This window comes from Gossypium hirsutum, chromosome D06 (assembly GCF_007990345.1).
Source record: "Gossypium hirsutum isolate 1008001.06 chromosome D06, Gossypium_hirsutum_v2.1, whole genome shotgun sequence".
NCBI lineage: Eukaryota > Viridiplantae > Streptophyta > Magnoliopsida > Malvales > Malvaceae > Gossypium > Gossypium hirsutum.
In genome coordinates this window covers 42,262,113-42,288,749 of record NC_053442.1, presented here as the reverse complement: position 1 = coordinate 42,288,749, position 26,637 = coordinate 42,262,113, and the positions used below count along the sequence as shown (strand labels likewise).

General features: G+C 34.2%; 1 protein-coding gene and 1 non-coding gene across 2 annotated transcripts; one reads left to right on the top strand and one right to left on the bottom strand.

Annotated features, from left to right (window-relative positions):
• Window positions 1–11,553: 11,553 nt before the first annotated feature.
• Window positions 11,554–11,660, bottom strand: LOC121219007 (small nucleolar RNA R71). Its single transcript, XR_005915487.1, has one exon. It is a non-coding gene; the product is annotated as a small nucleolar RNA R71 (small nucleolar RNA).
• Window positions 11,661–12,673: 1,013 nt separating this feature from the next.
• LOC107900132 (uncharacterized) lies at window positions 12,674–25,470 on the top strand. The gene is made up of 6 exons (XM_016825836.2): window positions 12,674–12,681; window positions 12,773–13,112; window positions 24,204–24,237; window positions 24,476–24,578; window positions 24,700–24,820; window positions 25,189–25,470. The coding sequence occupies exons 1-6, from the start codon at window positions 12,674–12,676 to the stop codon at window positions 25,330–25,332; spliced, it is 750 nt and encodes a 249-aa protein (XP_016681325.1). The 3' UTR covers window positions 25,333–25,470.
• The last annotated feature ends 1,167 nt before the right edge of the window (window positions 25,471–26,637 follow it).

Genomic DNA, 26,637 nt, shown 5'->3' with positions numbered 1-26,637 from the left:
CAGGTTGATTAGGGCCTCTTTCAGCAAATGAACATATTGAACCCGCCTTAACTTAGGCCGTGTCAATATGTACACTTTATGCCAATTCTTATTGAAATCGAACCCCCTCCATTGTACCTTCCTAGGAATCATCAATGTCGGGATTAGAAACTCAACATGTTCTGAGTTCTTCACCTCCATTTGAGCAAACCTTTGTTGGAGCATTTCCTCGTTTGATTCTTGCCATGGGGTTTCTTCTAAAATGTCCAAGAAGTGTGGCGACTCCTCTACATTTTTACCACATTAGAGTCAGAGATTTCCTCTTTAATGCTTAATACTTCACTCAAGTTCTCGACCTCTATTTTTTTTTGAACATCAACCTTCAAGTCTTGTTGCTCAACGATTTCATAGGGTACCTCTTCCTCCACTTAAACTTTGTCTGGCTCGAGACACTCGTCCACTGAAGTTGCTCCCTAGCTCAGTGTTGAAGGAGTTGAAGTATTTGGCTCAATTGGTTCTTGATAGCTTCTATGTTTTTTCGGCATTCTGACATTCCATTCTTGAAGGTGTGATCCCAATGGATCTGATCATGATCATCATTAAGCACCTTCGAATCCTGGTTGTCGCTAGCTACCAGATACGAGTAGGTATACCAATCATAGCAGGGGTTGTATCCTTATTTCACAAAAGGGTCGTAATCATCCCAACTAAGTATTGAAGTGCCATCAACATTAGACACAAATGGTCCTTTAGGCCACCTATAGTTACCATTAAACATGACTATTAGTTAATAATCAACAAAACAAAACCAAGAAAACCATAATTTTTTTTTGTATGTATAGACTTAATTTTTTCTAATTATCTTTCTAACGAGCATGTAATAATTAATCAAAAATCACCAAAGCTTACATCAACTCCCAGGCAACGACGCTAACAACTTGACCAAATATGCGTGTGCGTGTTAAAATAATGAATTTATATAACAAATTTTAAAGCCCGATTTTATTGCAATCGTAAAGTGTCAGTTGTAATATTTATAGTTCTGATGGAACATAAAGTATTCCTTAGGGTCAACCTAAAGGAGCTGGCGATTCAGCGATTTCTATTAAAAAATGCATACAAGAAGGGAGTCTAGCTAGCTACTCACTAATTACTATAGTACGACAAACCATTAATGAATTTAATTGAAACTAATTAGTTATCTAAGACAGAAAAAGACTAAATTGTAAAAAACACAAAATTAAGAAATTATTTAATAAATAACTAATTGTGGTTGGTTAATTTCGATATGGTTCATCGATCCTCAAATAAGGGACTTAAAGCACTTAAATTACTAAGTGGATCCATTTTATCTTCCAATCTCAATTTTACTGATTTAGACAAATTAGTTCTGATTTATCTTTCGATCTCACTAGTCAATCCGAGACCAATGAACGAGTGCACAAAAGATTACCTCTCGGTCTCACTTTATCTTGATATTCTGTTAGGGCCATCATTACCTAAGTTCTTAGTTCTATTCGATTTAGTCCAATTTATTACGATTTAGTTCTTTGTCTAAAAATCAGCTTACACACATCTCCGTCAACCAACCCCTTTTAGGTTTAGTTATCTATGTTAACAATTGAGTAAATAAATGTAAAAATAAAAACCTTAACAACCATGAGCATAAACCCTAAAGAAAACATAAAAGTTAGGATTTTTACTATTTGAAACTTGCAAGAAAGATAAATAAAAGCATCTAACAGTGAAATCTAAAGCTAGGAACATACAAGGAACAACCTTTAACTAATTAAATGTAAAAAAATTGAAATGTGTCAAACTTAAAGCTGAAAATGTCGTTACAAGAAAGGAAAAAGGATTAAAGATGTAAATAAACCCAGCTATAGTAATAACAAACCTAACTAACTACCATTAACACTAAGAAAAACAAGAAAATGTAAATGAAAAGTAAACCCTAAGCTATGGAAAAGAAAACTACTATAAGCTTAAACTAAAAGATGAAAACAAACCTAAACCAAATAGCTTTCTAAACCTAAACTACAAGCTTCTTTTTTCTCAGCCAAGAGTGGCTTTAAATAGAAAACTAAGTAAAAAAATAATATAAACATATAAATTGCTTGGAAACAAGCTTGTTAAATGTAATAAGAAGCCTAATTTGACACATCAATTTGTGGCAGATCATACCCCATGTAGCGCACTACTTCAACAATATAGAACTCAACCAGGTTCTTTAATGAATATGTAGTATTCACTAGCAGGAAATGTGTTGGTTTTTGTTAGCTGATCTACTACTACCTAGACAGAGTTCTTCATGGAGGGGCTAAAAGTTATCCTAGATACAAAATCCATAGTGATTCTGTCCCATTTCCATTTGGGAATTTCCAAAGGATAAATTTTTCCTGATGGAAATTGATGATCCGCCTTCACTCTTTGGCATGTTAAACATATGGAAACATATTTCGAGATTTTCTTCATATCAGAACACTAGTATGGATCCTTCAAGTCTTTATACATCTTGATGCCATCAGGGTGGAGTGAAAAAAGCCCTTAGTGAGCTTCTCTTAATAATTCCTTTCTTAATTTATTTCCTTTTGGCACGAATACTTGATTCTTGAACTTGAGTTTGCCATATTTACCCAAAATTAGGGAGAGATGGATTGGTTTCACAACTAGCTCCTCCAATAAGCCTTTATCATCAACTAGTGTCAACTTGGCTCATAGAGACAACAAAGCCGCCATAGTTTTCCTGCTCAATGCATTTGCCACTATATTTTCTTTTCCTAGATGGTACTTGATGGTTAGATCATAATCCTTCAACATTTCCAGCCATCTTCTTCTGCGTAGATTCAGATCCGTCTGGGTCATTAGGTACTTTAGACTTTTATGATTAGAAAAGATATGGCATCATTCCCTGTATAAATAGTGTCTCTCGAGCTTTAATGTTAAGACCACAGCTGCCAATTCCAGGTCATACGTGGGGTAGTTCATCTCATGCGATTTTAATTGACATGAAGCATAGGCTATGAATTTCTTTTTTTTTTGCATAAGGACACAACCTAGTCCATTCAATGACGCATCAGTGTAAACTGTATACTCCACTCCAAGCTCTGGTTGTGGCAACACTTTGAGTTTTGGTAAGAACTGCCTTTAGCTTCTCGAAGCTTTGCTGGCATTCGTCGCTCCATACAAATTTCTCCTTGTTCCTTAAGAGTTTGGTGAGAGGTGAGGCTATAGAAACCTTTCACGAACCTCTTCTAGTATCCAGCTAATCCCAAGAAGCTGCAAACCTTAGTAATATTCTTTGGTGAGTTCCATTCAAGAACTACCTTTATTTTGGCGGGATCCACCATGACACCTTTCGCCGAAATCATGTGTCCTAGAAAATGTACCTCCTTTAACCAGAATACACATTTACTGAACTTCATGTACAATTGATGTTCATGCAAGGTCCTTCATACATTCTTAAATGCTTTTCATGGTCAAGCTCATTCCTGTAATAGATCAATATATCATCAATGAAGATCATAAAAAATTGATCCAAGTAAGGTTAAAACACCTTATTCATTAAATGCATGAACATTACAGGTGTGTTAGTAAATCCAAATAGCATCACCAAAAACTCGTAGTGCCCATACCTTGATCGAAATGCCATTGTAGGCACATCAACATCTTTGATTCTTATATGATAATATCCAAACCTTAAATCAATCTTGGAGAATACTGAAGCTTCACTTAATTTTTCAAACAAGTCTTCAATTCTGGGATGAGGGTACTTATTCTTAGTGGTGACCTTGCTCACCTGATAATAGTCATGCACAGACACATAGACCCATGCTTTTTTTTGACAAACAAGATTGGCGCCCCCAATGAGATATATTAGGCCCTATGAAACCTTTACTTAACGTGCCCTGCAATTGTTATTTTAATTCCTTAGTTCTATCAGTGCCATCCTATAGGGTGTCCATGATATAGGAGCTGTTCCGGGTTCTAATTCTATTGAAAATTCTAGCACCCCCAATGAGATATACTAGGCCTTATGAAACCTTTACTTAACATGTCTTGCAATTTTTCTTTTAATTCCTTAAGTTCTACCAGTGCCATCCTATAGGGTGTCCACGATATAGGAGCAGTTCTGGGTTCTAATTCTATTGAAAATTCTATCTCTCTATCCTTAGGCATACTAGAAAGTTCTTTAGGAAACAAATCTGTAAATTCTCGCACTACAGGTACTTGGTTGACTTCACTCATGGACTCAGGTGTATCCATTATATACGCCAAGTAGGCATCAACACCCTGAATAATCAATTTTTTGGCGGACATCGTAGAAATAATTCTACCTACCAATTTTGAAATTTTCCTAGACAATCATATTTCCTTTCTTTAGAACTTGCCAAGAGCATTCTTGTAGACCAACAGTCAACCATAGCGTTATGCCTAATCAACTAGTCTAACCCCAATATGACGCCAAACTCATGAAAACTCAATAACAACAAGTTTGCTAAAAACACGTGCTCACCCATAGCTAAAGGGCAATTCCTTATTAACTTATTCACTACATTGCTCTGCCCCAAGGGATTTGTTAATAATATGTTGGTAAAAAAACATTCTACCTCGAGACTTAAACCCTGTATAATGTTAGTGCATATATATGAGTGAGTAGACCCAGGGTCAATCAATGCATAAATATTTTTTTAGAGGAAAGAAAAATTACCAATTATGACCTTAGGCAGGTCGACGTCTTCCTTGGCCTTCATAGCACAGGCACGTGCTGACGCGCCAGAATTTGTCTTATAAAAAATTTTCCCCTATGGCCTTTGAACTGAGTTAAACTTAATCGCCATCTCCGATCAGTCAGACAATATTTAACCATGTGGTCTCTAGACCCTCAACTATAACAGGCCCTTAACTTCTTTCTACACTCCACTTATGATTCCTTCCATAGAAATTGTAGTCCCTTTTTTCCATTTGAGAACTACCAGAGTTAGCCATGGATGCAGCTGGCTTATGGGATCCATAACGCTTATAGCTAGAGGTCTACGATTCTCTTCTTGAAGTTTGAAAAGGATGATCTTTTGGTTTCTTAAAGCTCGAGGAATGTGGAAGGCTAGATCTTCCTCTCTTCATAATTTCCTTCTCATAATTCTTGCTCTTATCCCTAAAGATTGACTCCATCTTATTGGCTATAACCATTACCTTTGACAGGGTTTTATATTGAGAAGCTGCCACTAAGGCACGAAGCTCATCCCTAAGTCCCCATTCAAATTTATCACACATACCTTTTTCTAATGGGAACATACCTTTAGTGTACCTATTCAGTCACATGAACTTACGCTCATATTCCAAGATGGAAATTCTGCCCTACTTCAAGTACAGATGGTCCCTTTTCATTTGTTCCATGAACGTTGGGTTGACATATTTCTCGTGGAACTTCTCTAAAAATAATTCTCAATTGGTTAGATGCTCAGGGGTAATGTTGACCATGTTTTCCCACCATTGGTACTCTTCTCCTTCTAGCAAGGATATGGCACATCAAAGGTTGTCCTCTTGATTACACTTTAACTCTTTAATAACCCTTCCTAACTGAGACAACCGGTACTCAGTGTTAGTGGGGTCATCTTTCTTATCTCCCGAAAATTCCTTTGTTCCTCTTTTCTAAATCTCTAAGATAGGATCAGATATCGGGAGACTCACTATAGGTGCAAGAGGAGTAGGTTGTGTTGGGCGTACTGCCTCAGGGTAGGGTTGAGGAGGGTGTTACGGTTGTTGAGGCTGCTAAGGTTGTTGCTCAAATTTAGTACCCATGACCTACTCAAATAGTTATGCCATCATGGTGAAGAACATATTTTAGAATGCATTTCTTGCATTCCTAGTGTTGTTGTCATTGGCGATAGTAGCCTGTTTTTGGGTGGGAACATGGCTCTCCATATCTGCATAAGCGACCTATCTCAAACTTTCAGATATTTCCTTCTCTTTACAAAAGAAAGATAAATTTTGTATGTTACGATAAGACTAAGCCAGAGGCATACTATGCATGACAGGGGTGTTAAACTATCCTCAGCTTGTCCAAGAATTGGCTAAACCTAGGCTCTGATACAAAAAACTTGTAGTGCCCCAAACTCGACCCTTGAGGAGGATCTAGGAATGACACGTTATAGCCTGAAATTCTTTTTCAAAAATGCAATTGGAGAAAACTTTGGTTAACATAAACGGTTGGGTATGCGCATAGTAATAAACAATATACATAACTTTCAGGCTAAAAGGGGTAAACCACTTAATGTCATAAAATTTCATTGTAAGATTTAGGAAAGAACACAATTTGGCAAATAAATTTTTAGTTACATAAAATATCATTCTTCAAAATCTTATGCCTTTTGATGTGAACTCTGTTACAAGATTGAAACTCGATTCACGATTTTATGTTTTTGATCGTCTAAATAGGTACTTGCTTATATAATGGTGGAAATATGAAGGAAAAAGTAAAAAAAATGGTAAACTTGGATATAACTCATGAATATAAACAAACTAGAAAAGAACTGACGCTATATGACAACGCAAACCATTTTCTATATTGTTCTTTAACACTCGAAAGTTTGGAAAATGACAAAGAACTTTACCCACTATCTATAATGAGATAAGAATTAGAGCAACAAAAAAAGTAGAGAAGAAGAGGAGTGCACTAGTTTGGCTTCAGATAAATATTGGATTTGCTTTCTAGTTCCCTTCTCTTTAATTTTTTTATTGTTTATGTTGAGATTATGAATTTGAAGGATTGTTTTGTTGTTGTTGTTCTTCTAATTAAATGACTTAAATGAATTCATGTTAGCTTGATTGCATTATGTTCACTTGAATTATTAAAATCATGTTTGTATTGTTATAGGCCTTGGTACGTTGTTCAATTAAATAAAACCATGCTTATGTTATACTTGCATTATAAAATGTAAGGTAACAAAATGAATTAATTATTAAATGTATTGAAATTATAATTAATTAACATAGTATTTAATTGGTGCATGTTTAATCTTCTAAGGTAGTTGAAGGTTAAATGTGACAGCCCAAAACTGACCCTAGTCGGGAAGTGGTTTCGGGACCGCTAAACCGAATCACCGAAATGTTTGAATGTGATATTTATTGTCTAAAATATGTGAATATGAGTGAGTGAAAGTTTTAAGCTTCGATTTAGTCGATTGCATGTGAATTTAGTCAATAGGACTTATGTGAGAAAATTTTGAAATGTGATAGGTCAAAGCATAAGGGCCTATTAGTGCATGTTGAAAAAGGGGGGACTTGCATGTCAATTTCCCCCCTATTAGTAGTGGCCGGCCATGACAAGCATGGTAGACCAAGTGTGATGGGCAAGACATGTCATAGACATGTTGGGTTGGTGCATCATGGGTGGAAAAAAAATAAAATAATGAGCATGGAAATTAAATAATGAAAGGGAATATGATGAAAACAAAAAAAGTGTATGGTTGTTTCTCCCCCCCCATTTTGTCGAAACTAGAAAGAAAAACAAAAAAAAAGTGCTCATCCTTTGGTTCATCCTTGGCCAAAAATTTTAAGGAGGAAGGAAGAAGAAAGGTTGAAGAGGTTCGGCCATGCATGTAGCTAGGCTAAGGTATGTTTGATGATGTTCCATGAGATGCATGCATGTTTTAGTTGTTAGCTTGAGTTCTACCTAGCCCATGGTCTAAATCTTGCTATGTGATGGAAATGACAATCGGCCATGGATGCATCATTCTTGGTTGATGTTTGATGTTGTGGTGATGAGGCATGAAGATGAGTTAAGATTCGGCCTAGGTGGATTTAGTGTTAATGCCATTGCATGCTAAATATGAAGCTTGTTAATGATGCATGTGATGGTGGATTGATGATTCTTGAATCTCCTTTTTAGCATTTTTGAGTGAGCACATATGTGCATTGGTTGCTAGATGGGGAAGAATCGGCTAGCAAGTTGTGTGCTAAGGCCGAATATAACTTTTGTATGTTAATGAGCAATGCATGTGTTAAATTGATAGAAAGGGAGAGGATGCTTTACTAGTGTATATATGTGTGTATTAGCCAAGTTTTGAACTTGAAACAAGATGATATTTATAATCAATACAAGTAACCATACTTGTAGGAAGTATTAAGCATATAATCGGCCCCAACATAGACATGCATATTCGGCCATAGGAAGAAGATTTGGTGTTGCATGTATTCGGTTGGAGGCAAGCATATTGATGCTTTTGTCTTGGCTTAGAAAATTCGGCCAAGGGGGAAAATTAGCTAAAATGTTGAGTTTGATTCATGATTCCGTACATATATGACTTTAATGTCTAATGTATAAATATGGGCTAAGTGCCTTGTGTTCCTCTTTTCGATGCTCAAATGATTAAATCAATTTATTTGTTTAATTAAGCTCAAGAGCAAAGGGGAACTAAATCCGATAAAGGGAAGGAAAAAGTGGTCGAATAGCCATCGGAATCGTTCCACAACATCCGAGGTAAGTTCTTGAGTAAGAGAGCTTAAATTAAGATTTGATTAGATCATGTTTTAAGCAAATCAAAATCATGCTCTTTGTGTGTGTGGCTATTGAGCCGAAATTACAAGAATGATAAGTGTCTTGTGTTTGAGTTTTGCTAACGAAAATGAAATACGAATGTGCCATGATTTATTGTTAAATGTACATGGTTATTTGAATGATGTCCGGGCTAAGTCCCGAAGGCTTTGTGCTAAGTGACCATATCCGGACTAAGATCCGAAGGCATTTGTGCGAGATACTAATTCCGGGCTAAGCCCGAAGGCATTTGTGCGAGTTACTAAATCCGGGTTAAGTCCCGAAGGCATTTGTGCGAGTTACTATAACCGGGCTATGTCCCGAAGGCATTTGAACGAGGAGCTATATCCGGTTAAATTCCGAAGGTACGTGATTTGGGAATGAATGATCTTGCTGTAAAAATTTCAGTTAATACTCTAGAAACATCCCAACATTGAGGTATGTTTCGTATGTGCTTGAATTTAGTTGAGCCCTTACAAATAAGTATTCGCTCAGTTGATAAACGAGCTACCGGCCTTTGGCTAAGTTGATCTTTTGTGTATGTACATAAGGGTTGGTAATGTGAAGCAAGTATGATATCGAAAATTTGTGCATATAAAATTATCCGTTTAGCTATATGAATGCTATACTTTTGTTGTGCTGGAATTCCTTGCTCAAAACTTACTAAGCATAAATTGCTTACTCCGTTTCATTGCTCCTCTGTTTTATAGATTGGTTCTCCAGCTATCGGACTCGGGATCTTGAAGTCAAAGTCGCCCACACTATCAAAGCCCCCCTTTTGGTACAATTTTGGTTGAACTTCGAAATGGCATGTATAGGACTACTTGTTTGTTGTGGGTCGTGGACCCTTTGGACTTGTATAATTTTGGATAGCCATGCGAAAATGGCTTATATGTGTTTGAGTATAATGTTATAATCATTTGGTGTGGATATGCTTGACAAGGATTGGCCATGGGAATGGTTAATCACTATCATAAATTGTGCTATTTATGCAAAAAGGGCTAGTTGAATCATGGAAACCTTGAAATAGGTAAAGTCTACCTTAAAGGCAGATGCTGACAGCAGCAGTGATGTAGATTTGGAAAGTCACTAAAAATAGTAGGAATGGAATTAAATAGTGAATAAATTATGTAAACGAACCTTGATGAATCTATTTTCATAGGAAAGTAACGAAACAATCATACGGACAGTATGTTAAGAGATATTCAGGTTCTCGTGAGACAGGGCCAGAACGGTTTCTGGATTTCCTGTTCCGACTTTGGAAATTCATTACAAATTAACCAGAGACAATTAGAAGTCAAGCCATACATGTATAGATTCCTCTTTGAGTCTAGTTTTTATAGAAACAAAAGGAATCAGTATTGAAGCCCTGTACAGGGAGATATCCAAGTCGTAATGCGCAAAGGTCAGTGTAGTCAATGCCTGTAACATGGGAGACTTTGACTAATAAACTGTACTAATTGGCCCAACCAAAAATTCTAGAAAAATAGATGGCCATATGGGTCTAGTTTCAGGGAAAATTTACGGAACTGGATTCCGAGTTTCTGAACTCAAGATATGATTTTTAAGGTGACAGTGACGCAGTTAGCCAACTGCCTGGAAATTTTTAAAATGGATTGTGCAAAGAAGTGAGATAAGTCTGCAAACCCCCTCGTGTCCGACTCCGGCGACGGACTCGGGTACGGGGTGTTACATTAAATTAGCGACAGTATTAAACGGTACATTAGCCTTGCATAACTTGCAAGATTATTGTGATTAAACTGCTTCAATATAGAAATATATTGTTACCTTAATCTTTTATGTGCTTATGAAGGTTAATTAATTGTTTGAATTGGCATTGAAAAATGTTCAAGAGATTAGTTAATTATTAAACTGCTTCAGTATAGAAATATATTTTTGCCTTACTTAATCTTTTATGTGCTTATAAAGCTTGACTAATTGTTTGAATTGGCATTGAAAAATGTTTAAGAGATTAGTTACTTTAGTAAGTACGTATGAGTAGTAGTTAGCAAATTACCAAGCTGCTGTGAAAATATTCCTAACAACATGAACATGGGTTTAGTAATTCTAAGTTAAGGAATGTAATTGATCTAACACAATTACTCCATATTTATTAAAACTATCTTTTGAAATCATGCATTGAAATTTTTATTTTTATTTAATTTAATTTTACTTAGTTAAAATTTAGTTTCTAATCACTTCCTCAAAATCAAAATATTTTTAAACACCGAAGTGTTTGATTTACATTTCATAAATATTTTTCTTTCACAGTCCCTGTGGATACCATAACTCGACATTTATTTGTCACTTTATTACTTGTTGTGATTGTGTACACTTGCACATTTCCGTCGTTGCAAGTTTTTGGCACTGTTGCCGGGGACTGTTTTAAAAGACATTATTTGTGAAATTATTAATTTTTCATTTTGGTTTTTTTTTTCTTCTAAATTTTAATTCTATTTTTTGTGTGTTTGTTTTAGGTGTTTATGAGTATGGATCAAATTATTGACTTACTCCCCGTAGACCTTGAATTTGAAAACACATTCAGACAAAGGATAAGACAAGGAAAACAAAGAAGGACTGAAGAGATGAATTTCATGAATCAAAACCAAAATCAAGGAGGAGCATTCGTTTATAATACTCATAGTCCGATCATTGTTGCTGATGACAAAAATTGCGCCATTCGACAATATGCCATTCCTCTTTTTAACAAGCTCAGTTAGAGTATTGTGAGACCTGAAATTGAGGCACCACAATCTGAACTAAAGTCAGTCATGTTCCAAATTTTGCAAAATATGGGTCAATTTAGTGGAATGCCTACTGAAGATCCACATCTTCATCTTAGACTATTCACAGAAGTGAGTGACTCATTTAAACTAGTCGAGGTGACCGACGATGCCTTGAGACTGAGATTATTCCCATACTCTTTAAGAGATAGAGCACGAGTGTGGTTGAATTCCCTACCATCCAGTTCCCTAATTACATGGAAAAAGTTAGTTGAACGTTTCTTAATGAAATACTTTCCTCCATCTTTGACCGACAAGATCTGAAACGAAATCACTTCATTTCAGCAACTTGACGAAGAATCTTTATATGAGGTATGGGAGCAGTTCAAAGAGTTATTATGAAAATGGCCTCATCATGGCATTCATTACTGCGTTCAAATGGAGACTTTTTATATTGGTCTCAATATTCGTACTAGAATGATATTGATGCTTCAGAAAATGGAGCCCTTCTTTCTAAGTATTATAATGATGCTTACGAGATTATTGAAAGAATTGTTAGCAATAAATATCAATGGAAACCAACCGAGCAGCCTCAGATACATGAGTAGTAAGAGTATATGAAGCAGACACACTTGCTTCTTTGGCAGCCCATGTCTTCTATGCTTAAGAACATAATTGTTATTGGTTTTAATGGTAATCTGACAGGTTAGCAGTCGAACTAGTTCGAGAATATTTCTTGTGAAGAAAGTGGAGATAACCATTTCTTTGAAAATTGCCCATCGAATCAAGAGTAAAAATATTACATAGGAAATCAGAATTGGAATAACCCGAAATCAAATTCTTACTACTCTTCTTGGCAGAATCATCCAATTTCTCTATAGAGTAATCAATGGGTGAACAATAACGACTCCTCTATGCCATTTCGACCAAATTATCTGCCAAAATATTCTCAACAAGTGCAATAACCCCACCAACTGAATCTTCAAGTGATCTTGAAAATCTGTTGAAGGCATGCGTAGCGAAGAATGATGCCACTTTAAGAAATCTAGAGAATCAAATGGGTCAGCTCACCAATGTACTTCGAAATAAACCCCAAGGAGCTTTGGCCAATGATATTGAAAATCCAAGAATTTCGGGCAAAGAATATTGCAAAATAGTCATTTTTCCAAGTGGAAAGACATTGGAGCCCAAGGTCGTTGAGGTTCAACATGAGCCTGTTGTAGCTTAAGACAAAGAGGAAGTTAAACCGAGCCTATTCATAGAAGTCAGATTTGATGATCCTTGATGAACTAAACTCAAAACCAATCAATGATTATCTAACACCCTTGTCAGATGCAAAAAAATTTCCACAGAAGAGTTGTCCAGTTAAAACTAAGATTCCACTATTTCCCTATCCTCAACAATTCGAGAAGCAGTCAGTTGAAAGAAATATTTGATGGCAAGGTGACTTTTAATGACTTCGATGCTGCTAAATCCCTAGATATAGTTGATGACTTCTCTACTATTTCCAAGATGGAATCACTGGCTTTTACAGATTAGAGGTCAATTCTCTAGATGATCCGCTAGAATGTATTCTTCTAGCAGATTCGCCAAGTGATGATGAAGATGAGGAATATTTGGCTTTGTTAGAAGGTAAAACGAAGGGATTCACTCAAGAAGTTCCACTGGAATCATTAGAGTTATTATCTTGGGAGTACACACAACCAAAAGTGTTGATTGAAGAGCCAGCTGAATTGGAACTGAAGACTTTGCCTCCTTATTTGAAATATGATTATTTGGGTTTATCTCCAACTTTACTTATCATGATTTCAGTTGAGTTCACCAAGAATCAAGAAGAAGAGTCACTTGTTGTTTTGGAAAAGCACAAGAAGGGTGTTAGATAGATTATTGCAGATTTTTGAGTCATGGGTTAGAGGATTTGTAAGAATTACAAGAAGTTAAACAAGGCCACCAGGAAAGATCATTCTGGGTTTTCTTTCCCTAGTAAGATGTTGGATATATTTGATGGGAAAGAATGTGATTATTTCCTAGATGGGTATGGTAGCTATAACAAATGGCCATTTGACACCACCATGGTCAATGACGATCTTGAATAAAATAGAGGGAGTTCTTTTCACTTTCTCTATCGTTATTTTATATTTTTAGTTTTTGTCTTATTTGAATAAAAGGGTAAACTTAGATAAAATTTTCTTTGGTTCATTACATTAATTAAAATTCTATATAGGAGATTGAGACTTAAACGGGACCATCTGTGACCTCTCCTGTCTTTCATGGGAGTTTGATTTAATGTAATTTTTTGACTAATATTTTTCTAAGTAGCCTGAAGAATTTAAGTATTTATTTTGTTAAATAAAGGGTTAACTTTTAACCCAAACACTAATTTATTTGAGTGTTTTTATTTTACTTTCAGTACAAGAGCTTAGGATCCAAAAAGGAGCTGCCATTGGGCTTAAGACACTATTTGGAAGGGAAATATTCAACCCTTTTCAGCACAAACCTATAGCCATTCCCTTGCTCCACCGCCACTCCTAAGTAGCCCAATAGTGCATCTCACTTAATCCCTTAATGTCACAGCCCTTAACTCCCTAAATTACCACCCCAAACACCTTCATTCGAAGTCACCAACTATCACTTCTAAACTATCCTTAAAACCGCCACCCCCTTCAACTCTAAACCTTACCATTGTCTAGTCAATCACTTGGCCGAAACTGAAACCACCCTTAACACATTTTCTAAGTCCAATGCCAAGAGTCCCTTCATTTAGCACCATTTTACGAAGTGAACAATTTGATATAATGGTTATGTTGCAACACATATAGTTGCAGCAACAACCTTACTGGAGATACTGAAAAATACGAAATGACTTAATCAGAGATGCATTTAAAATATATATTTCAGGACTCGTTTGTTTTTATGCTTGAATTTTTAGACTTTATACTTGAACCATAGACTTCGATGTCAAGGAAGGAACAAGGTGGTCGTATTTAGAGGGGACTGCAAATAAATAAAAGGGGTGATCTTGTTTTTACTTTATTTTACTTTTTAGGATATTTTAAGTTTTTAGTTTTAAGCTCTTTTAGGAATTTATTTCTCGCATAATAAAATAAGATGTGAAAATCATCAATAAAATTGAACAAATTGCAAAATAAGAAGTGTGAAAATAAATATGTACATGCCTAGAATTGGATTTGCTTTGGAAAAGCTTGGTATGTAAGTAGTCAAGATTGACTCACCTCCTTTTCCTAGGGTCCTACCTGATGTACAATATTGATTTACTTCTATATTTTCATTCTCTCTATTGTTTTAAGCAATGGGGACATTTTTCATCCTAAGTAGGGGGACCAAAAATTGAAATTGTTTTTCAAGATACATTATTCTTATAATTATGGTCAAGTTATATTTTTGTTCAGAAATTTGAATTCTTGTTAATTATGCTATCTTCTAGAATGAATAATGTTCTATTATCTCAATAATTGTTGTGCTAGCTGAACTATGACATAATGTTACTCTTAATAAAGTTTGTAAATCATACCATAAAATTTTTAATTCTTTAGGAGAGTTAGACATGCATGAAAGTTTAAGTCTCTAGAATTGACTTAGTAATTTCTAAAGGCAAACTCCTAGGAAACATGAAATTTTTAAAATGACTTAGGCAAAATTTTGTTTCGATCGATTGTGAAACAATCCAATTTTCAATGGTGTAGGAAATAGTGCTTTCGAGACCACAAATTCGACGAGTAAGTTCATATAATTGGCATTAAAATTATACGAGTTAATAGTAATTTTTACATTGGATTTTGATATGATGATTTTAAACAATTGAATTAAAAGTTAGTGTAAGTGATTGGGTTCAAAAGTCAAGTGGTCATTGAAAATGAGGTATTAGAACCTCGTTTCCGTAATATAAAGTCGCAAAAATTTTTATTAGATGTTTACAGTCGTATTATATGTGAATTGAAGTTGGGTCCAGTAATTTTGATGATTTATTGCTTAATTGAGTTAAAAGGATTAAATTGTAACAGAGGCAAAACTTAATTGCTATTGATTTAAAATAGTAAAAGGGCCAAAATGGTAATTAAAGCATGGTCAAAAAGTCCAAGAAGTGGTGGCATGATTAAATCCACTAACTTTTGGGCTGTTTGCTCATTTAGTCCAAATTAGTTTAGGATTAAATTGAAAATAAGATTGTTTAGTTCAAATTTAAATTAATTGAAGGACGAATGCTGTAATTGGACCCTCCTTAAATGACCTAATAATAGAAATGATATGAAATTCTCTAGGTTTTGGTAATTTGCAATTAATTCCTAATTAATTGAGGATTTACTAATTAATTCGTTTTCCAGTATGATTAGAAATTATGGTTTTGGGGCCACAATTTTGATGTGTCAGATCATAAATATTAATTATTTAATATTTACAAGGTTATTAATGTCGTGTTAAAATTTTTTTATGAAATTTTATCGTTTAGATAGTTAATTAAGAGAAAAGGAATGAATTGTAAAAACTGTAAAAGTGGAGTTTTATAGATTAAATGCATCAAATGATAAGGGAACGTAAGGCAGGGCCCTTAAATGGTAAATATACCATTTCAAGGGATAGTGGACGGTTTTGGTTTCCTTTTTGCTAAAATATTAAGTGAAATTAAAGAGGAAGTTGTAATTATGTTAATAAGTTAAATTTCATTAAAATAAGATGAAATCTAATCATCTTATTCACTCTATTGTTTCCATTTTAGCCGAAACCCTAGTGTAAGAGGAGAAAACCATTCGTCCATCTTTAGTTCCATAATAGGTAAGTGAAATCGCACCCGTTTTTAGTAATTTTTATGTTTCCGAACTAGTATTAGCTTATCTAGCTAACTCAAGCACCAATTTGTGAAATTGTTAAATGTTTTGAATTATGCCATTGTTGAGTTTTCGTTATTCTTGAAATTTTATGAAAGAATATTGATTTTGGTTGTTAAATAGGACTATTTTGTAAAGTAGTTTTTGATGATTTTAAGGTTTAAGGACTAAATTGTTTTACAAGGACTTGATGAGAAATAATTAAAAATATGGGCTGTATTGAGTTTATTTAATATTCAGCCATAGATTTTTTTCAAATAAAAAATTGTTAATTTGCATGATTAGGGCTTAGGGACTAAATTGAATAAAAATAAAATATTGGGGGTAATTTTGTAAAAATGCCAAAGAGGAATTAATTGCATAAAATTATTAATTTTACTATTGGAATTGGTTAATTGAGTGGAAATATTATTTTATCATGAATGAGTGGAAAATTTAGGGAAAGAGAAATTACCGAGTAGTCCCTGTACCTTTGTCGTTGTTGCAATTTAGTCAGGTAAGTTCGTACGGTTTAATTTTAGTACATTTTTAAATGTATTATAGGAACATAATTTCATAATATTGAATTATATTGATGTGTGTAATTGGAAATGGAAATAAGGAATTAAAATGACATTGATCATTGATTGAGATACTATGAGTCGTTACTGCAAATTAATCCTGTAAGTTCGTGCATTTAATTATGATTCCAATAATCCTTGTACTCTTTGTTAATATAATGTTATTGAATGTTATATTATATACCAAAAGAGATCAGCAAGTGTTACCCATTGATATACTGATTGCTGCTCAGAAGAGCCATACCTACTGAATCTACTAAACCATATGCGCTTTTGAGCCATACCTACTGAATCTACTGAACCATATGCGCTTTTGAGCCATACCTATTGAATCTACTGAAAAGAATGCTTTATCGAGTAAAAGAAATCTACTCGTATACTGAGTAAAGCTCAAACAAGCATTACCCACTGAATATACTGAACTATTGTACTGATTGTTAATTTATGATAAAGGTTACATTTTATGGAATTTCAACATTTAATTTTAACTGTTTACTATGTTTAATTGGAAAAGTTTATCAATATATACAAACGAACTTACTAAGCTTTATTCAAGCTTACCTGTATTTAATTCATTTTTTAGATTTACGTTGTGAAGGTTCAGAGGATCGGATCAACGCAAGGAATCATACTATCCGGTAGGTTTTTGGTAGACTTTGTTTTGTTGGTATATATGACATGTAATAGGACTCTTTAAACTTATGTTGCGAGGTTCAATAACTAAGAAAATATGTTTATTTGCTTAAGTTGAAATCAATGATTTAAGTGAAATCAATGACCCTATATGAAATTTTGGTAAGTGATGAAATGGAAGTAAACTTCATTATGTATGTGTGCTTTGTATATGTTAGTATGGAAGTGTTTTGTCATGAAGGATTGAGGTGTCGATGATGGCACATTGGTTAGGCATTTGAATTGATTCTATTATATATTTTGGATGCCACTAAAGGTGTCTAATGACCTATAAAATTGTATGTTTGAAAATGTTTTATGTGTCTAAGCAAATGGATGAAACTTGTGCATGGAATGGGTCATTTTTGGGCTCACATGGCCTCAAGCACGGGCTGTCACATGGCCGTGAAGCACACGGGCAACCATACGGGCATGTGCCCATAGCGTGTTTTTAAATAGTATATGCAGAAATCTCACACGGGAAAATAGACGGTCTACGACATGATCGTGTGGTCCAAATTAGAGAGTTACACGGTTCATGCACATGAGCGTGTAAGGTCGCACACGAGTGTGTAGGTTAACCAGACGACCATGTTTGGAGGGACATGGGCTGGACTCTGTCACACGGCCTGGACACATGGCTGTGTGACCCCTGACTTGAAAATTTTTGAATTTTTCTTGAAAGTTCTGATTTGTTCTGACTTAGTCCATGAATGTTCATAACTTATTTTTAGAGCTTTGAAAGCTTGATTTAAGACCCGAAACCAAATGATCTCTTTTATATTGAATATTAATTGTAATTATGGAATTGAATTGATTATTGAATGTGAATCGTATTAATTGTTCAAACTTGTCTGGTAACATTCGGTATCCTATTCCGGCAATGGATAAAGGATATGAGTGTTACATTTAGTGGTATCAAAGCTACAGTTTAGTTGATTCTTGGACTAAATGTAATGTGTTTAAAGATTAAAAAGTACATGCCATATAAACCTGTGATAGTGGGTTATTGATTGGTCCAATCTAACCCCATTTTCATTATAGATTTTAATGATGTCATTTGATTCTGAACGTGATGAAATTAATGAAATTAATAGCAACATTCTGACTACTAATTATGGTGCAAGTCATAGTATACCAGTTTTACAACTGTCTAAAATGAGGGTAAGAATATTTTCTTTTAGATTTAATAAATGTTAATAGAATCTGATCATGTTGAGCTTGATAAGGAAAAAGGTAAAGGTAATATTTTGACTTTTAAACAAGAAGTAAGTTCATAATGATTGTTGCTCAATGTAGTTTACTTGTAATTTATTATTGGTTTCTAGTTAATTGATTGATATATATAAGTGTGAAATTTCTTTGGTTATTTATATAACAATGAGAGTGGCAAGTATTTATGTATATATATATGAAACTGAGAAGAGATTATTAATAGTGTTTCTTGAAATTATATTAAGTTTACATGTGAATGAAATGAATTTTAGTGTGTATATGGAAATGAAAAAGTGCCTCTAAATGCATATCTGTGCCTTTGTTTGCACTTTGGTGCCCCTGAATGCACATCTGTGCCCCTGTTTGTACTTTGGTGCCCCTGAATGCACATATGTACCACTGTTTGCACTTTGGTGCTCCCAATCACATATTTGTGCTCTTGATTGCACTTTGGTACCCCTATTATGCATCTATGATGCCCCTAGTGTGATTTTTGTTATTAAAAATAATTAAGTCAAGTTATTTGATTCGATGAACTAAATGATAGGGAGATTTACAAGTTAGTTATATGCTTGTATGTTTTGTTTTATTTGTATTTAATGGTCTTGATAAGTGAAAATATAAAAATGTATGATTTATACAGGTACGTGGAATGTCACTTTGAGTATGTGTGATTTCACTATGATAAGCTTTTAAGAAGTAAAAGGTTAAAAACCATTTGAATATGGGTTCAAGTAATATTATAATTCATGTTTTGGTATTGATGATTAGGAATTTGTACAGGTCAATAAAGACAATCGAGGAAAAAAATTGTGTTTGTGAATAGTGTTAGACTATCTATGTTTTAAAAAGGCAAATTCCTTGGTCAGAGTAATAATACAAAAATTACATGTAGTGGGATTGAAGACACAATTGTTAGATCTGGAGCTACTGCATCTGATATTATATCTGGTACATTCTATCTTTTCGAAATTATTATTGCATATGCATTGGATAATACTTTATCAACTTACTCACATATTTACACTACATTAGTAACGGAAATGGATCAAAGTTTTGAATCAACTGAGTTTGATTTTCGAGTCATAATCTAATGGGTTAGAGTGTAATGGTTATTTTGGTATGAGAAACTATTTACTGAAAATCTATGACTATGACTTTCCTATTGATCTGATGCTATTACCATATTATGAATTTGATGTTGTTATGGGAGTAGATTGGCTAAAGGTTATATGATACTGTAGTAGACTGCATATCAAAAGGAATTGATTTGGAAATTTTAGATTTGTGAAATGATCATAGTGAGTCTGGTAAATCAGATAGTACAAGCAGAGTTATTTTAGTTATCTTTATACAGAAAATGATTTGGTCAATTGTAAAATATTTTTGGTGAATTATATATAATAGTGTTATTAAAAGATAAATACAGATCAAGTTATTATTAGTTGCAAGTTAAAGATTGTAGTATATTGAAACTGCTTTCAAGCTTGATGTGGTCATATGGATTCTGATAATGTTGCCTGGAGTAGTCAATGTTCCTGATAATCTATAAATATGATGAATTAGGTTTTTAAGTCTCATATGGATATAGATAGTCGCATCTATGACCATTTAGGTTACCTGATCGCTTGAGGCGACTGCGGACATTTCGAGAGGTCGATATCTGCACCGAGACCCTAAAATAGGTAAAATGACCAAAATACCCTTATAGGATAAAATGACCGAAATACCCCCATAAGGTAGAATGATCGAAATACCCCCATAGGGTAGAATGACCGAAATACCCCCATAGGGTAAAATGATCGAAATACCCCAATAGGGTAAAATGACCGAAATACCCCTACGAGATGAAATGACCGTTATGGCCTTATGTTATGACTGATTTGCTCTATAATATGTATGACTGTGATTGAGCATGACATTTTGCATACACGTACGATATTATGTCACGACATATTACATGGGTATGGGTTGTTATATTTGGAGGAAGTGTATCGTACTGATAAGTTTGCACGGGTCGCCCAAGACAACTGTGGACCTATTGATGGGTATATGCCGTTTATTTTACTGGCTGGTTTGCTGTGATATTGGTGTGTTGGCTGGGTGGGTCGATTTTATCCCCACATGGTGGGTTGGTGGTACGGAGTGGTGTGTTGGCTGGATTGGGATGGATTGCATTATTGCACTGTACCGATACTGTATTGGGCTAAGGCCCACATTGTTACTATATTGGGCTAAGGCCACATTGTTACTGTATTAGGGTAAATCAGATAGTACAAGCAGAGTTATTTTAGTTATCTTTATACAGAAAATGATTTGGGCAATTGTAAAATATTTTTGGTGAATTATATATAATAGTGTTATTAAAAGATAAATACAGATCAAGTTATTATTAGTTGCAAGTTAAAGATTGTAGTATATTGAAACTGCTTTCAAGCTTGATGTGGTCATATGGATTCTGATAATGTTGCCTGGAGTAGTCAATGTTCCTGATAATCTATAAATATGATGAATTAGGTTTTTAAGTCTCATATGGATATAGATAGTCGCATCTATGACCATTTAGGTTACCTGATCGCTTGAGGCGACTGCGGACATTTCGAGAGGTCGATATCTACACCGAGACCCTAAAATAGGTAAAATGACCAAAATACCCTTATAGGATAAAATGGCCTAAATACCCCCATAAGATAGAATGATCGAAATACCCCCATAGGGTAGAATGACCGAAATACCCCCATAGGGTAAAATGATCGAAATACCCCAATAGGGTAAAATGACCGAAATACCTCTACGAGATGAAATGACTGTTATGGCCTTATGTTATGACTGATTTGCTCTATAATATGTATGACTGTGATTGAGCATGACATTTTGCATACACGTACGATATTATGTCACGACATATTACATGTGTATGGGTTGTTATATTTGGAGGAAGTGTATCGTACTGATAAGTTTGCACGGGTCGCCCAAGACGACTGTGGACCTACTGATGGGTATATGCCGTTTATTTTACTGGCTGGTTTGCTGTGATATTGGTGTGTTGGCTGGGTGGGTCAATTTTATCCCCACATGGTGGGTTGGTGGTACGGAGTGGTGTGTTGGCTGGATTGGGATGGATTGCATTATTGCACTGTACCGATACTGTATTGGGCTAAGGCCCACATTGTTACTATATTGGGCTAAGGCCACATTGTTACTGTATTAGGCTACGCCCACATTGTTACTGTATTGAGCTAAGGCCCACACTGTACTGTTACTGAATAGGGCTCAAGCCCAGACTGTCATTGCTTGTTGTATACTGATTGACTGATAGGGGATTACATATTGATTTTTGTAAACTCGCTCTTTCCTTTTAACCATGCAGGTAATCCTCAGTCTTAGGCGATTTGGTGCTGCGAGGGACTCGGAGGTGGCCACACAACTGCAGTAATTCTACATTTGCTTTCATTTAAATTTAATGTTTATGTTGGGTTTTGTTTTTGTAATAAGATCTTTAAGTTTGTTTAAATTTTTAATTGGGCTCTTGCTTACTTATTTTAAACTGCTAGTTTAGGATATGACGAATTTTTAAAATAATTACTATTTTCAAAGACACGAAATTTAAACATTAGAGTTTTCAAAAGCTTCCACGATTTTAGATCAACCTTTTATATCAAAAGCAGAAATTAAGGCAAAGGTTTTGGCTAGATGATTCGTTAAATAATAATTACAGGGTTTTTAAACCTAGAAACAAACTTTTACCAACGAGTCCATTCTTTCGAAAAACACTTCAATGTGACACGCCAGATCTGACCTTAACATCTAGGCCGAGTTTGGGGTGTTACACTTGGTTCCTAATCTATTTGAACTTAGCCTTTTACTACATCAAAGTATATGAGTCACACATACACAGTTCATTATCCACTCAGGATTAGGGTATCTCACACTATGAACATCACAAGTGAATAAATAAATAAATAGATCTATGAACTATTCTACTTGGAACCTGTTTGATGTACTGTCAATCTAGTTAGTCAAATCTATGTCTCTATATTTCAGGGGCCATTAACTCTGATGCTTAAGATAATGGGACTTGATAGATGACATATTAGTCTTTCAATCCGTTTGCTTAATTATGATTAGACTAAGAACATGTTTAGATTTATCTACTAATATAAGTTATCTTTTCGTATTATAATTCGACCATGTAATACCACTTAGTATTAATTAAATGTTAGATAACCAGTGAGTCAATATTTGCTTCCATTTTTCTTTGTGTGCAATAACATTATGGACAACACACAAAAGGTATTAATGTAATTAATGGATATTATATTAAACTAACTTGTTCGAAAAATAGAAGCATACTTAGACTAAAATACTACACTAAGGGCATTAGATCCCAGCAAATTTGTATTTTCATATTTAAATATTATTATACTTGTTTGATTGAAACACTTGTTATTCTCTCTATAAATAGAGACTAAGGGCTAAGTTAAAAATACACGTTAAATACGTTAATATTCTCTCAAAATATAGAAGGATTATTTTCCCAAATAAATTCTATCTTTTGACAATAATTCGTCTTCCGGTTACTAGCACCGTTTGAAGTTAATGATAGCAGAGAAGAATGAGTTGGTGAAAGCCAAGAACACTTTAGTCTCCTTCGTACAAAACATAAGTATGACATATGTAAATAGATTTATGGCTATAAACATCACAACTAGTCAGTTTTGAAAGAAAACAATACACTAATTCATTGTTTTAGAATTGTTTTTTCCAACATAATCTTGTAGTCTTGTCCTCAAAGAAAGAAAATTTTACCTCCATCTATTTAACCAGTTTTTAATTCTCCAATTTAAGGAATGAGTTTTCAATAGTAAGATTAGAATTAATCTTACATACTTGTTCCATTTGTCCAACATAGTCTTGTAGGTCTCCATGAGATCTCCATTGGGCTTTACCTTTAACATCATTAACTTTAACTAAAAAAAACGATGATGGGATCAAGATTTTGAAATAAAAAAGTATAAAGATTCAATGTCTCAAAATTAAAAGTATAGTAACTAAATTTTAAAATTTAAAAGAGTATAAAAACATTTGGCATATTTAAGATTATAAATTATGTACAACAGATGATGCATAAAATACAAATCCGAATAATGAAACAATGTATCAAGTAGCTTAAAATGGATTAAAATGGCATATATATAAATTGAAACTAAAAAGCAAGTAGTGAATCCTCAAACGGTTGGGGCAGCCATTGTAAATAGAGATTAGAGGTAGACCTGTTCATGGGCCGGGCGGCCCGGCCCGGCCCGAAGGCTCGCCCGAAATATGGGAGGATTTGGTAAAAATATAGGCCCGAAATATGGGCTTGGGCAAAAATTTAGGCCCGTTTAGAAAACGGGCCGGGCCTCGGGCACAGTTTTTTTGGCCCGGGCTCGGCCCGAAAATATATTAAATATATATTTTTATTTTTAAAATATAATAGTTTTTTATTTTAATACTTTACTTTCATTTCCTCGTCAGAACAGAAAATGTACCAAAATCCCTAACCTTTGTGCTGTGCCTCACCCAAAATCCCATTTCCAAAATCGACAGTCTTCCAGTACCGATCCACCTCCACCGTCAAGACCTCCACCGATCCACCTCCGGTCGGTTTGTTTATTCCCGAATAGCCAAGTAGAAGCAAGCATACAAGAACGAGGAGTTTGGTACACGTACGGGTTTGCTCATCTTCTTCGGTTTCCTCGTTTTCATTCTCTTTAAGATACTTCATTTCTTCTGAATCAATGGTTACGATTATGTTATCTTCCTTGTTAATGACATTTTGGGAAGGAAATTATATTAATGTTGTTGTTTTTGATGAATCCTTGTGATTGTATGATCAAATATGGCTAATCGAAACTTTCGAACCGCCAAAATTTTATGTTTCCTCGTTCTTTGTTTTGCTTATAGGCGTTCCTAACACGTTGAATGTGATCACCAATTTCCCATTTCTGATTGTGGGTGTTCTTGGGTTTGTTCTTTGCCTTGGAGGAGGAAGCTTTTTCAATATAAGGTGTTTTTTGCCCCCTTTTTTTTAAAAAAAACTTAGATGTCTTTAAGTTGTAATTTGTAAAGGATAAATTTGTGACCATTTGTTGATTAACTGATGTTTATGGACGGTGGATTGGTGGCAGATTGCCAGGAGTGCTGTGGGACTGGCTGCTTTTCTATGGAGGAACTGCAAGTGTGGCTTTTGGTTCTGCTTATTATCATCTCAGGCCTGATGACAATCGAGTACTGCTGGACACTTTGCCGGTTAGCCTTGCAACTTTACTTCTTTATATTTTTTTATTTGTTCCTCTAGCTTTCGGTTCTTGATGGTTGTTTCCGTCATTCAAATGTTGTTCTTAACACAGCCATTTGCCGTAGTTGAAACCATGAACTTCAATATTTTATTTTTGTCTACCCTTCGAATTTGCGCTTCATTGCTGAATACCAAATAGTTGAAATCTCACTTGCTTTGTTTCTAATTTGGTGTTTTTATTGTGTTTTTACATGGAAAGAATCAGAAATTGCAGATGAGTTTCCATTCTATTTCATCCATAATCATAGCCCCTTTGGAATTTTACTACCTTATTTCTGTCAAATGCTCCATAACATCAAATTAATTCACATATGTGCAGATGGTGATTGCTTATTCCTCACTTTTCTCTACTTTTATACTCGAGAGACTCGGAGAAAGAATTGGATTAAGTTGCCTTTTTTCACTAGTAGTTCTTGCTGTTCTAAGCACAAGTTATGCAAGGTTTGATTCTTTCTTGAGATGATCTTTTCATCTGTTCACTGATTTGGTCAAAGCTTGTCATTCAGATTTCGATTTGTTTTGGCTGAATAAGACTTGATTATTGTTTGCATAACATTTAATGATCTTCGGTTGTGCATGATATTCCAGTTAATTCCGTGCATTGCTATTCCAATCATTTTAAAATAATTTTAATTTTAATTTTAATTTTTTTATTTTAAAATAATTTTTTAATGTTTATTAAAAAATGGGCCGGCCCAGGCCGGGCCCGGGCTTATAATATTTTTCGCGGGTCGGGCCTGGACAAAATTACAGGCCCATATTTTGAGCTGGGCCCGGGCCTAGGAGGTGGGCCGAAAATTTTTTCTGGGCCCGGCCCGTCCCATGAACAGGTCTAATTAGAGGTTAGAAAATGGAGATGCAACCATAGTAGATGCAGTTCAAGTTATCTGCACCATTGGGAGTCCACGCTCATTTATTTATTTTTTCTAAAATAGATATTATTATTTGCCTTTGGAGTTAATACTTCTAATATATATAACTTTAGTAAAAAATGGAAGATATTATTATTTGGATTAAAATTTATGCGCAATGGAAATCAAGTTTTAAAATACTATTTATACCATGTGGGAGTCTAAGCTCATTTAATTGATATTATCTGTAAACTTTTATCAATTTAGCTTTTACTCTTTAAAAGTACATAAATAATTTTAATAAATTTTAAAATTATTTTTTCATATTTGAAATAAAAAACATAAAATTATAAAATTAATAAATTTAAAAAAATTAAAAATCATATTTTAAAAAAAATAAAAATTATAATAAGTAAACTCTTTAAAATTAAAAAAATAATTTAAAAAAATTAAAAAAATTAAAATTTTGACATGACATGCCATCGGAAACTCAAACCGTCATATCGGCTACTAATTTAGGATTATCAGGATTCCATGTCTCTTTGACACAATTATTGCATCTTAGTCACCCCAAATTGTCAACTGTTTGGGGTTTTCATGCACAATCCATATTAGTCTAGTAATTAAATAATTTTTTATATTATTCTAGTAAATAATTTTTTCTATATTATTGAAGAAAAAAAAGCTAAAAAGAAAAGTCACAAATATGAATATATATGGAAATTTTAAATTTTATATAATATAAATTATTAATGTATCACAACTATATTTATCTATATTTACTATTATTAAATATTTTATTAAATTAGTTACGTGAACTAACTAGATACAAATTTAATTAGAAAAAATTTAAAACAATTCTTTAAAAAAAAGAAATACTAGTATACGACTGTAAGAAATTTTTTTTATTGTTCTAT